This window comes from Hemitrygon akajei, chromosome 8 (assembly GCF_048418815.1).
Source record: "Hemitrygon akajei chromosome 8, sHemAka1.3, whole genome shotgun sequence".
Classification (NCBI taxonomy): domain Eukaryota; kingdom Metazoa; phylum Chordata; class Chondrichthyes; order Myliobatiformes; family Dasyatidae; genus Hemitrygon; species Hemitrygon akajei.
Window position 1 is genome coordinate 120,672,614 of NC_133131.1, and position 14,509 is coordinate 120,687,122.

The window sequence follows — 14,509 nt, forward strand, 5'->3', positions numbered from 1 at the left end:
CAATCAACCTGTTTCTGACCTTTAAAGTGGCTACACAGGTTGATACAGAAGGCATACAGCATGTCCTCCCTGAAAATGCTTCCACAGGTGATAGGCTGGTAAAGAAGGAATGATACTCTTGCCTTTATTAGCTGAGGAACCGAGTTGGAGAGTCTGGGAGTTATGTCACAGCTTTTTAAAACTCTATAGTCAGATTACATCTAGAGTATTGCATTCAATTATGCTTGTTCCATTACAGGAAGGATGACAAACCAGAGAAGATCTGCAGATGCTGCAAATCAAAGGAATACACACAAAGTGCTGAAGGAACTCAGCAAGCCAGGCAGCATCTACAGAAAAGAATAAACTGTTGATGTTTCAGGCCGAGACCCTTCATCGGGACTGGCCCAGAACATCAAATGTTTGTTCTTTTCCATTGATGTTGCTGGGCCTGCTGAGTTACTCCAGCATTTTGTGTGTGTCACAGGAAGGATGTTAAGGCTTTGGAGACGGTTTCAAAGAGGTTTAATAGGATGCTGTCTGAAGTAAGAGGGCATGTGCTAAAAGCAGAGTATGGACAATCTTAGCTGATTTCTTCGAAGCTGCAGATGCCAAAAGGAAAGAAACCTGAATGACATTTGTTCATAAGATTATGAGAGGTACAGATAGATAGCCAGTGTTTTTTCCCCATGGTTGAAATGCCTAATACCAAAGGGCAGGAATTTAAGGTAAGAGAGGTGAAGTTCAAAGGAGATATTCAGGGCAAGCTGTTTTTTTTTTAAAAACACAGAGCGTGATGGGTGCCTAGAATGTACTGCCAGGGTGGAGGTGGAAGCAAATCGAACAAAGACAACAAATGTAGAGGAAGCTGAAGGATATGGATGTTTTGTAGATAGAAGGGATATTTAGTTGGACAATTGGCTACTAATATGATTAGATTAGCACAACATCATGGGTTGAAGGATTAGGTCTTGTGCTGTACTGTTCTACGAACCACAGCTGACACAATAATCATGAACAGAAGCCATAAATTTGTCTTGGTGTATAGAACACAAGACCCAAAAACTTGCTAACTGCTGCATTCTAACGGGAGGTGTGAAACAATTTGTTCATACCTGGATTGAGGACCAAAGCCAGTTATTTTTTGTAGCTTTTGTTGTAGACAGACAATTTCTCCGACATACTTGGACTCCATTTCTTGATACTGCTTTTCATAAGAAGTCTTCAAATTTTTTATTTCTTCTGAATGTTGCTCTTCCAATTCTGTCTTCTGTTGGCAAAATGCTTGCTTTAGCTTTACAATCTCTTCAAGCCGAGCTGACCGGATTTTTAACTGCTCCTTAAGATCTAAGCAAGATAGATAAGAAAATTCTGATATTCCAGATCTCTGTAGTGAGATAAATTTATAACAGATTTATTTCCCAATTATTTGTTATATTCTTCCCTTGAAAATTACAGATTACCCTACTGGCATGACAAGAAAGTTTCAGGCAAAATAATGTTGTAAGGTTTACCATTAAGGTCTTCAGAACTAGCATGAGTGCTTTCTATCTGCATACGCAATCTAATATTTTCTTCTTCGGTTTGTGATTGCAAATTTAGGTAAGCAGCCTGGCGATCTTCAATCTGGAATTACATACAAGGTTAGGAAAAAAAGAGGCTTTACAAAAATAAACCTGAATTTTAGACTTGCATATATAGTCCCAATATTGGACTTAAAATGCTTGTCAACTTCAATCTAAGACTGTTAAAATCTTTCATATCTAATTGGATCCAATGAAAACAATTTATACAGTGACCACAAGATGTAAAAAGTACTTCACAGTAAATTAAGTACACTGACATGCAGTCATTCCGGCAATAAAGGAAATGCAGTACATCTTGGGACCACAAACTGTAATGAATAGATCATTTGTTGCCATGATATTAGTAGCATATTATAAACTGTCAAGGACATCAGAGACAGGATTCTTATTCTTCATCAAAATATTGCTAGAGGATCTTTGAAATCTACCTTTGACAGCAGATTAGATGCTTTAACATCTTAACAGGAAAATGGAAATCCAAAGGTGCTGCACACCCAGTTACAGTAGGTACTGGGTTCAAGGCTCCAAGGTGCAACTTAAAACCACCATCTCCCAAATTAGATAAGAGTGTTAACACCTGAACCATGGCTAACAAAGTTGTTTAAAAGATACAAAGGGTAGAGAAAATCAATTTATCAGCATTTGCCAAAATCTAACATTACACCTCATTGAATAAACTGAACCTGTATGAATTATTTTGCTTACCTTTTTGAGATCACTAGCTAATTGTGTTTGAAGAGCTACCAGCCGATTGTACTCTTGAAGGAGGTATTTTTGAAGTCTCTCTAGATTTATTTGCATTGCTGGAAGCCAAAATATAAAAGTTCAGGAAACCTTATTTTCATTCAAACAAGAGGATAAATATGAAAATCAATGGCATCACAAAACCGTGTGGTTATCTACCTTTACACCCACTAGTTTGTTCATCCCTTCCTCTTTAGTGACAGCAACTGTATCGAAGTCCTCACTTCTCACTGCATTCACAGCATATCAGGTGTGTCTGCCACCATGAGAACCTAAATAGTCATTCAAGGCCTTGGCCATTTCCACATTACCCAACCTTATCTAAGGGACCTATGTTCACTTTAGCCACCATTTTCGCTGGTTTTTAATTCAAACTATTTCACCTTCCAGGAATGAAGGGGTTAACATACGAGGAGTGTTTGACAGCTTTGGGCCTGTACTCACTGGAATTTAGAAGAATGCATGGGGATCTCATTAAAACTTACTGAATGTTGAAAGGACTCAATAAGGTGGATGAAGAGAGGGTGTTCCCTCGGGTGGGGTCATCTAGAACTAGAGGGCACAGCCTCAAACTTGAGGGGCGATCTTTTAGAACAGATGTGAGGAGGAATTTTTTTTATAAAAGAGTGGTGAATCTGTGAAATGCTCTGCCACAGACTGCAGTGGAAGCCAAGTCCGTGGGTATATTTAAAGCTAAGGTTGATAGATTCCTGATTGTTTGGGGCATTAAGGGATATGGTGAGAGCAGTTGAATGGGATCTGGGATCAGCCATGATGAAATGGTAGAGCAGACTCCAACATCTTATGGTCTTCCCTTTGTCTGGTTTTCCATCCACCTGCCATATTAGATTAAACCCTCCCCTACAGCACTAGCGAACAATCTCCCAGGACACTGAGCATGCTTTTGCCCAGGTGTAGACTGTCCAATTTGTAGTGATCACAACTCCCCCAGAACTGGTATCAATGCCTAAAACCATCCCTCCTGCTCTACCACATATTCACATTAATTATGCTGTTATTTCTACTCTGTCTAGCACATGGCACAGGTGGCAATCCTGAGATCATTACCACAGAGGGCTTACTTTTAAAATTTGTAGAAGCTCCTCCCAATATTTTCCTATATCGTTGGTACCTAAAGGCATTACAACTACCTATTCATTCTCACCTTCCAGAAAGCCCTGCAGCCACTCTGAGATATCCTTGACCCTTGCACCAGGGAGGCAACACACCAAATAGGAGTCCTCCTTGAGGTAACACAAGCTTCTGATTATTCCTCTTACCATGGAAACCCCTTCCACGATAAATATGCCACCCTTTCCTACCTTCCTGTATAGTGGAGTCAGTCATGGTGCCTTGATCCTGGTTACTGCTGCCTTCCCCTAAGCTATCTCCCTCAAACAGTATGCAAAGTGGCATATTTGTTTTGAAGGGAGATGACCACAGGGGACTCCGGCACCAGCTTGCTGCTAGTGCTCTGCCTTCTGGTCACCCATTCTCTAGGCACTTAAACTGACCAACTCACTAAATATGTTAGCTACAACATTCTCAGCATCGCCAATGAATCCATGCGCAGATACAGGGTAGTCTTGTGGTCTGTCAGAAGGTGTAGCCGGACACAGTTCCTGCACATGTGTCTGGGACTCTGGCAGCCTCCCTGAGTTCCCATATTGCACAGGACAAACATGACATGGGTCTGAACTAGGGACAGAATCTCAAACCTTGAATGTCTTGTTCAAACGTTCTTTCCTGAGCCTAACCTACAAAGCCTTTTACCAAGAATTGACACAATCGGTTGACTGCTGTGTGTGGAAATCTCAATGATGCTTTTAACATTTAAAGGAAAAGATCAGCTTATGGTATGCTTGCTTATTTACCTAGTTTAAAAAAACTTTTAACCATTTTCCTGTTTTTGCTCCATGAGAAGTTGTTCAAATGAATTAATTTAAGAAATAATATGTTCAAACCATGTCCAGCTTTACAGCCATTCAAAAGATCTTATCATTTACTGCCAGTCAAGAATTTTCAAATTAAATTTAACACATGTGGGAGTTATTTATCTCTTAACAATGGGATGCTGAAATAATTCAAAGGATTAGTCAATATCAATTAAAGGAACAGATAAGTGTTTTCAAATACAGTATGGCTTTTTCTGCTGTCTTCACAACTCCAGTGTGAAGCATTTCTTCCAGCTTCCAAAAAGGGTTCAATGGATGATTTAAAGTTAAAACATGAACCTCTGTTGCCTTGCCAGTAATCACAAGATGCTACGTACTTCCTCCTTAAGTACTTTATCCTTTTATCCTTCTTTTCCCTCTATTGAGTCTCTTTATACCATTTAGATTTAATTTGAAAATATGAACCAACTTAGTTTGATCATGTTACTGTATTGCTTATGGACCCTATAAGGAATGATAAGTTTAAAATAAAAAATTTCCTGTGGGGGGGGGGGGGGGGAGAGGGGGAGAGGGAGAGAGGTAGAGAGGGGGAGAGAGACACACACATCTCCAAACAGCAATTTCAAGAATGATGTATACAAAAAAGGAACAATAAAAAGAGCATTTGAAAATAATTGGGATTTTAATATTTACAAAAATTCCTGATGACTCATTCTAGAACAGTTGTGCAGATAAGTCGGGTTTGAAAATTATCCAAGTAGGAATATTAGCAGGTTCGGATGAACAAAAGGCCAACACGTCCACAAGCAGACTCACAAACAACCCAACTGAGATCATTCTCACATCTTCTCTTTCAACTCCAGTCACTTTCTCCAGATCAAAGGTGTAGCAATAGGAACTTTCACAAACTCGTTATGCTTAACTTTTTGTAGATTAAGTGGACCAGTCTTTGTTGCAGTGCTACTCAGTCCCCTTCCTCAACTGAGACAGAAGAGGCTGCAGATGCTGAAATCTTGAGCAACAATTTGCTAGAGAAACTCAGCAGGTGGACCATAAGACACAGGAGCAGAAAAAGACCATTTGGTTCATCAAATCTCCTCTATCATTCGATCATGGCTGATTTATTTTCCCTCTCAACCCCATTTTCCTGCTTTTTCCCTATAACATTTAATGTCCTTACTAAAACAATGTTTTACTTATACACCATCGTCTGTTGTAATGAACTCCACAGATTCAACACCTTCTGGCTAAAGAAATTCCTCCTCATCCCTGTTCAAAAGGGATGTCCTTCTATTCCGAGGCTTTGGCCTCTGGTACTGGACTCTCCCACAATTGGAAATATCCTCTCCATCTGAGCTTTTCAATATTCAGTAGGTTTCATTGAGATCTCCCTTCAAACTTCTAAATTCCAGTGAGTAAAGGCCCAGAGGCAATTGCTCTTCATATGTAAATCCTTTCATTCCAGGATAATTCTCACAAACCTCCTCTGGACCATCTCTAATGACAACACCTCCTTCCTTAGACGTGGGGCCCAAAACTGTTTACAATCCTCCACATGAAGTAAATTCCTTTCCTCTCCAGAAGCTGGTCAACCTGTTGAAGTCTACCAGCAGATTGTTTATTACTCTTCTCCCTCAATTCTTTTTCTAGTATACTGCTCGCACTCATACAGAACTTGAAAATTTCATCACATCTGCTAACAATTACCATTATCTTGCACATGGTCTATCTCCAATTCTTCTGCTCCCTTTCATGTTCCTTCTCCCTCCATCTCTGGGAAGAGGATTTTGACAATATCCATTAAATAACTACAAACTCACAACCATCTCATCCATACTTCCTTCTGCCTGCCTCCTGCAAGAACTTGGTTTCATTCTCCAAATACTTTCATTATATTTGCTTTTCGTATGTCACAAGTCTTCTGGAACCATGGCATCACCACTATCAGAGTGATCAGAGCCCTGGACTGCATCTCATCTATTTGCTGTAGGGTCATCTCAAGGCTCCTGTTCACTGCCACTTAATTCTCCATTCCAACATAGCGACCTCTGTCTGAGGCTCCTGCACTATAATGAGGCCCAACTTAAGAAACAACACTTGATATTCTATCTGGAACACATTATCGCGCCTTCCATATTCAATACTGAAAGCTTCAATTTCAGATAATATGCTTTATCTACCCACAAAATATATCATTTTTGGCATTCATCAATGATATTATCTCATTTATTCCCTCTCCATTACCACACCCTGACTGCCCCCATTAACGCATCAACCAGATGCCTTCCACTTATCCCCGTGGACAATACGGACCTCACCCTATCAAAGGTTTGTCCTTAGTCATTTCCATCTCACCCGATATCTCTGTAATTTAAAAGTACCTTACTTTTTTTTCTTTTACCATCTCTAATAAAGGGTTATTGATTTGAAATGTTAACTGTATTTTTTTTCTGCCACAGACACTGCCTGTATTTACTTCAGATTTCTAGTTTCTGCAGTTTTTAAACATTTCCTTAGGAAGAGATGTTACAACATGTTTGTGGGCACTAATATAAACTGCTAAGTAAGACTTAAGACAGCTTTCATGCAAAGTTGCAGCTAAAAGGACCATGTCTAAAGCTGAAATTCAAAATAAAAACCAGTGAGAAAGTCAGGGCAAGTTTCATAAAATCACATCATATGCACGTGGAAGGTCATTTAAGCATTTTAATTCACTGCTCAATAGTAAGTGCAATATCTCACTACCATCTGTGGATCATCTAACTTTCTGAATGTTCATCTCTGGGATCTTTAAACCTAGTTCATTTTTAACAATAAATTCAGATACCAGACCTACACAGGCTTAAAACTCTATTTTAACTTTGTACTTGAACTACCTTTCTGTATTATTTTTGCAAGTTAATCTCTTGTTAGCTTTTACTTTTCTCTCTGAAAATTTCTCTCAGTTTGCACTTTTCCCAAACAATATTTCTTTTACTCCCTTTTTCTTTCCTCAGAATTCAGACCCCTTTTGATAAAAATAAGCTTGTTCCTTTACTCTGAGCTCTTTTTTCCAAAATCCAAAAGTATCATGAGTCATTAATCAGAAACAGATGGCATTCAAGTATTTTATAAACACACTACAATGTGAAAGCCAATTTCCTCACATTTGCTAACTGTTTTAGTTCTCGCTTCAGTCTTTCTTTGCAGAGGATTGAATTTACTCTGGGGTTTTGATCAATTTCATCTTTGCTTCTTCTCACATCATTTATGTTTAGCTCACATCCATACTGGTTCTCAGCACAGCAGTCGCATTCATTCATGCCATTTCCCCTCTTCAACTTAGTCTCTCTCATAAGCCATCAACTCTATTTTAATTATTTTCCCATTTGCCACTACTAAGTGATAATTTATAGTAGCTGTCTATTGACACAAATAAACAAAGGAAAATTCAACTATGCATTTTTTTAAAACCCCTATATATACACCATACTTTACATTTGTCTGTATCAGATCTTACCTCTTGTATGTATTTCAAAAACTTATCTTGTACATAATATAAGATTGACTTGGATTTTGGATTTGATAAATTTCTGACTTTAACATTTGCCTTGTAATTTTTATCCAAGTTAATATCTTCTCCTTCATTTGATATCCAATACGTTATAACTTCAAACAACTCTATAAGCAAATCTATATTCTCGATTCATTCTACAACCCACAAATTTGACTTTAGCTCAGATTTTCTGACAAAACTTCATTAAACGCTTGATAAGGGCTCCTTGTAGAAACACTTCAAATTATCAGGGATTTACCCCAGAATCAAAATTAACTAACGGGTAACAAAGCACTTTTACATCTGATGAATTAATTCCATTACATCATCAACCTCAAAAATATCTTCTATATCCATCATCTTCATTTCACTTAATTACCTCTACAGCTTTACCCCAACCCATAAACAAAACACACCCGTCAACATGTCAGCGTTGATTACTCTGTTCCCTCACTTCTCATGGGTATCATCTTATCTAAAACCACAATGACAGTAAATTCCCAGTCCAAGTCATTCCTCACATCTGTCATTTAGTGATCCACATAGGTTTCCAGAAACTAATGCCTCAATAAATTTCTAACTTGTCTATTGTTTCATCCATTCCTTTATCTGCTTCCTTGGACTTGGGTATCATGTATATTATTCCATTTTTTGCTTCACCACTGACAATCTCAATCCCCACCAGTGAACTGTCTGAATTTTCCTCCCTAATCTCTTTTATGTCTTATAAACTCCTCTTTGATCACCTTCCATCCCTCGTTGTAATCCTGTTAACTCAGGTATTTTGCAGAGCAAGCTCAGAGTCAAATGACCCACTCTTCATATATTTATTTTATTTTTCTATGGCACGGACTAGAAAGGCTGAGATGGCCTGTTTCCATGCTGTAATTGTTATATGGTTTATATATGGTTTACATCCATGAAGAGTCTTATTTGTCGAAAACAAATTTATGATTCACTGGAAGCAATGAGGACTTTGGAGAAGATAAGCTTGTACGTGACTAATGTCTGAATGATGAATTATGAAAGTGCAGACAATCACTCATGGTTAGATAAATCCAATAACCATCCCTCAATGAAAATATTATCATGCATTTCATTTTACCATCCTTTTCCATTGATCAGCCTATACTCTTATAGAAATTGCAATCCAATACAGACAATGCCAAATTCCAATTTGATCTCCTCACCAATATTAACTATAATTCCACTCTAAGATAGTGACAAGCTTGCTCTAAAACTTCAGTATTTATTTAGTTTTGTAATGATGCAAGGATGTTAATTCACAACATGCACACCTTCAGCATTTAGATTTTATATGTTTTGAACACTTTAATGGGATTTGTTTTTAATCTGATGCACCGTTGCAATAGATTAAAAACTATCATAACATAGCATACCTTTTGCTTCCTCAACAGCGTCTTTATGCACCCGGTTTTCCTCTTCCATGTAGTCTGTGTTTCCTGGTGTTATAACTTCCTCAGGTTGCTCCTGAGACTTTCTCTTTTCTATCAAATAATCTTCACCTAATGTACTGGCAAATGCCTGTCCAAACAAAAACATTAAATTCATATATGTCCATGACAAGAAAATTGCAACTGTATAAAAAGGATGCAAAAACATAGTTCTCATAATCATCATTTGCAATCAATACAGCATTATTTACAAAAATAACAATTTAATATCAGGAAGTCTATACAATATACAATCTGAAAATCTTTACTTTTGTATTGAACCATTGATTGTATTTGTCTTAGATCACAATATTCATCTTCTACTCTTACATTGATAATCATAGAAAAGTACAACACAAAAGCAGGCACTTTGGCCCATCTAGTTTGTGCCAAACCATTTAAACTGCCTACCTCCATCAACCTGCACCCAGACCATAGCCCTCCTTACTACTACCACACCTGTGCTGTACCTATTAAAACTTCCCTTAAATGTTGAAATTGAGCTTTCATACAGCACTTATACTGGCAGCTCATTCCACACTTTCATGACTCTCTGAGTGAAGAAGTTCTCCCCATGTTCCCCTTAAACTTTTCACCTTTTACCCCTAACCTATGACCTCTGGTTGTAATCCCACCCAACCTCAGTGGAAAAAGCCTGCTTGCATTTACCATATCTATACCACTCATAATTTTCACTGCATAATAGGGCTATTAAGATTTATTTTCCAAGCTAGATCTTCAAGAACTGCAGGAGAAACTGCAAACAAGATTTTTTTCATTATGTCAATTTCAATTTTCTATATTCAGTGCAGTAATTATTAATTGGTCTCAAAGTAAGACTGATGGGCTAAATGACTACTGTAAATTGCATTCATTGTGAGTTGAACTCAGAGAATTAGGGTTGGGGTAGAGTTGATACACATATTAAAAAGTTAAAGAGAAGTAAGTGGGGAAGTCGGACTGAAGGGAATGGTCTGAAAGGCAGCATGGACCTGAAGGGCCAAAGTCTCCTTCTTTTCTGTGTGAGAAAGAGAAATTCTTTAAAACAGTTCTTTAGTGGTTCAGTGCTAGTTTCTAAATTGCAATATTTCTAGTTCTTCTTTTAACGTACCTGGGACAGCTGTAAACACTCATCAGAAATCATCATGTTGAGCCTTTCCACCAGCATTTGTGATGATTCTTCAGTGCCTAAACAATAATCACTGATTACATTTGAGCACCATAAATGTAATATTTTAAAAATATATGTCTTAAGAAGAAGGTATTTATAAGTCTATCCCTTCAGGCTCACAGATAAGATTAGATTATACTCTAAACTTTAATTTAAATTAAATGAAACTCTAATGGTATCTATACAAGCACCGAAACTGAGATCATTCACTCTGACCACGATTGTTCTACCTGGTTCAGTGGAACTGTATGGAGGATATGTTTCTTCATTCAGGGAGAACAGGGTGAATGATAAACCAGATGACATTAAAATTACCGTGACAAAATTATCTCATAAGACACATTTAGCCTGACATTATCTCACATTTTGACTGTGATAAGCAAATAACAGATTAGAGCAAAGCAGGAGTGGCCATTCACTCCTTGCCTCTGCTCCATTATTCATTAAGATCCTTTACCTCAGTGTCGCTTTCCTGCACCAAACCCAGACCATTTAATTCCCTTAATACTAAAATTATATTATTCTCTATCATGAATATACTCCCCTACAGGGAGGTGAAATTCAATATAGTCTCAACAAAAAATAAATTTCTTTCCCTATAAACCGAATCGCATGCAACAGTCAATCTTTCTAGTCCTATTATATGGCAACAAAGTTCTGTTCTCTGTCCTTAAAATAACTACCGGTATCTGTCTATAGCCAAATTATTATTAAATATTAACTGAAACTGCTGAAATTTAATCAGTAGAAATTACATTGTCTTTACAATATTTGCAGAAAGCTTTATTTTCTCTTTTAGTCAAAGAAATAGGCAACAAAAACCAGAAAATTGACACTCAAAACACTCCACAGATCAGGCAGCATTGTAACACAAAAAAGAATTAGTGCTTGCTTTCAAGTAGAAACCATGGGAAAAAAACAATAAAATAGGGAGGAAGCTATTTCAATCACTGCTGCCATCATTACTTTTCATACCTTTCTGAGATGCTTGAATGTTCAGTAGTTCCTGCTGAAACTGTGCTCGAAGTTCATTTATTTCCAATGCATGAGCAGCTGCGAGCCTTTCCTGCAGTCTTTCCAGAGCAACCTCCGATTCATTTTTCAAATTGTCACGGACAAGCTCCAGTTGAGCAGCATAAATCTGAGTAAGACTGATATGCTGAGCCTCCAACTGAAGCTTTAGCTCAGCCTGTCATACACAAAGATCATTTTATATTATTTTGCATTTTCTTTCCACAGCAAACCCACCTCTCATTCTAAAGGGCAGAGCAGGCTAAAAAAAAAGGTGGTAATGAACACCTGATTAGCATTCTGTGACACAACAGGCTGCATCTGATCTGGAAAGGAACTAATATCCTTGCAGGGAAATTTGTTGGTGCTACACAGGAAGGCTTAAACTAGATTAGTGAGGAGTAAGGGGTGGGACTCTGAGCAGGAACAGGCCACGGGTAAAGCAGTAGGATAAAGAGAAAGCTTATTAATCAGGATGGCCAAAAGCACAGTATAGGGAGGGAAAGGACGAAATGAAACTGCATTTCAACATGAGGCTTAACAGGTGGACAAACTCGGAGCGTGGATTGCCTCTGAGGACTGGGAAATTACAGGCATAACAGACACATAGCTGAGAAGGGCAGCGCTGGCAATGCAACGTTTCAGGATATAGATACTACAGCTGTGACAGATGTACAGGCAAGTGAGGAAGGAGTGTTTCCTTTTTCATAAGGAAGGATATAACAGCACTATACAGAAACAAAATTCATGAGAAATTTTCTTGTAAAGCCAAATGTGTCAAACTTAAGACAAGAGGAGAAAGTCACGCTCCTCTTGCAGACCCCAGAATAGTCTAGGATTTCTTGAAGAGAAGTTGCTCTATATACTGCGGTTCTGCCTTCAATTCTATTTTTCCAAGCAAACCTAACACCGGACCCTGGGAGTCAATGCCTCCCTCTGCAACTGGATCCTTGTCTTTCTGACCAATAGACTGCAATCATTAAGGACAGGCAGCAACACCACCATCATGATTATTCTGAACACTGGTGTTTCTGTCTGCAGCCTCCTACTCTACTCACTATACACTCATGAAAGCATGGCCAGACTGTGCTCCAACTCCATCTATAAGCTTGCAAATGATACTACTGTAGTGGGCTACATCTCAAATAATGATGAGACAGAATACAGGAAGGAGATAGAGAGCTTAGAGGGACGGTGTCATGACAACAACCAATGTCAATAAAACAAAAGCGCAAGTCATTGACTTCAGAAAGAGGGCTGTGCACTTGCTCCTGTTACAACAACAGTGTTGAGTTTGAGAGAACTGAGAGCTTCAAGTTCATAGGTGTGAACATCACCAAATGCCCGTCCTGGTCCAACCATGTTGAAGTCATGACCACGAAAGCTCACCAACACTTCTACTTCCTCAGGAGGGTAAAAGAATCTGGCATGACCCCATCAACACTTACTAATTTTTATCAATGCACCACATAAACCATTCTATCTGGATACATAATGACTTGGTATGGCAACTGCTCTGCATGTAACTTCAAGAAACTGCAGAGTTATGGATGTAGCAGATCACATCATGAGAACCAGCTTCTCTGTTATTGATTGTATCTATCCTTATCACTGCCTCAGTGAATCAACCAACATAATCAAAGACACACCCACCCGACATTTTCTATTCTCTCCTCTTCCATTGGGTAGAAGATACAAAAGACTGAAAGCACATACCAGAGGCTCAAGGACAGCTTCTATTCCAGTTATCAGACTCTTGATGGACCACTTGTGCAATAAGATGGAATCCTGACTTCACAATCTACTTCTTTATGATTTGCACTTTATCATTTACCTGTACTGTACTTTTTCAGTCACAGTTACACTTTATTATGCACATTATTGTTTCAGCTTATTCTAGCTCAATGCACTGTGTAATGATTTGATCTCTATGAACAATATGTAAGACTAGCTTTTGCTAAGGTGATAATAGTAAACTAGGATCAATAGGAGAGATTAATTTTGACTGGATTACCCAGAGTGTTAAGGGCATGGATGGAATGGAATTTGTGAAATGTGTTCAGGTAAGTTTCTTGAGTTAATATATAGAAGGCCCTTCTCAGGAGAGTGCAATGCGGGACATCCTCGCAGGGAACAAGTAACTGAAGTGGCAGTCAGGGAGCACTTTGGCTCTAGTGACCAGAATTCGATTAGTTTTAAGATAGTGATGGAAAAAGATAGAACATGTTAGGCTCCTCAACTGGAGCAGGGCTAACTTCAACAGAGTTAGGCAGAACCTAGCAGAGGGTGATTAGGTGAGCCAGTTTGAAGGGAAAAGAATGGGTGGTAAATCGGAGGTTTTTAATAGTTTAATAGAGCAACATTTTCCTGTTAGGGTGAAGGGCAGACTTGACAAGTTTAGAGAATCTTGGCTGACAAGAAATATGGAGGCTGTGGGCATGAAAAAGGAAGCAGACATTGGGTTTACAATGTAGGGCATCTAATCCCTTGTTGACGATTAAAAGATTAAGAATACATGTGAAGAGGGTAAGGAATAGATATGAGATGGATTTAGCAGATATGAAGGAAAATCCCAAGAGATTCTATAACTCTTAAGTATAAAAAGGTAGCTGGGGAAACAGTGGGTTCTCTTAGAGAACAGCAGGGCCACCTACGTCTCAAGCAGCAGGAGATGGATGGGATTTTTAATGAATATTTCTCCTTGGTATTTACTGAGGAGAAAATTATGGTTGCTCAGGAGTAAGGGAAACAAGTTAAGATGTTTTGAAGATAATTAGCATTACCAGCGATGAGGTATTTGCAGCCTTATGGTGCATTAAGGCAGATAAACTCAGGGTTTGGCTGAGTCCATCTTTGGACTTCATGGGAGGCTGAAGAAGAAATTGCACAGGCCCTCGTGGAGATATTTGCTTCATCTTTAACCTTAGGTGAAGTACCCGAAACTGCAATGCAGCTGATATCATTCTATTGTTTAAGAAGGGATAGCAAGCTCAATCTAGTCAGCCTGATATAACTGGCAGAGAAGATGAGGGTAGAATTCTGTGTGACAGGACCTACCAAGATTTGGATTGACAGAGTCTAATTAGGAAGAATCAGCATAGCTTTGTGAAAGGAAAGATGTGTTTAATGGACAT

The 14,509-nt window shown here is 38.5% G+C and overlaps 1 protein-coding gene across 4 annotated transcripts in view; it reads right to left on the reverse strand.

Moving 5' to 3' along the window:
* The window catches only part of akap9 (A kinase (PRKA) anchor protein 9), a 206,028-nt gene that overhangs the window by 150,797 nt on the left and 40,722 nt on the right, over positions 1-14,509 (reverse strand). For all 4 annotated transcript variants that reach the window (XM_073054488.1, XM_073054489.1, XM_073054487.1 and 1 more), the window contains 6 exons: positions 11,340-11,553; positions 10,305-10,381; positions 9,140-9,284; positions 2,271-2,368; positions 1,494-1,605; positions 1,095-1,326 (listed from right to left, as the gene is read on the reverse strand). In XM_073054488.1, the coding sequence (XP_072910589.1) occupies positions 1,095-1,326; positions 1,494-1,605; positions 2,271-2,368; positions 9,140-9,284; positions 10,305-10,381; positions 11,340-11,553 (878 nt within the window). The remainder of the gene's footprint in view (positions 1-1,094; positions 1,327-1,493; positions 1,606-2,270; positions 2,369-9,139; positions 9,285-10,304; positions 10,382-11,339; positions 11,554-14,509) is intronic.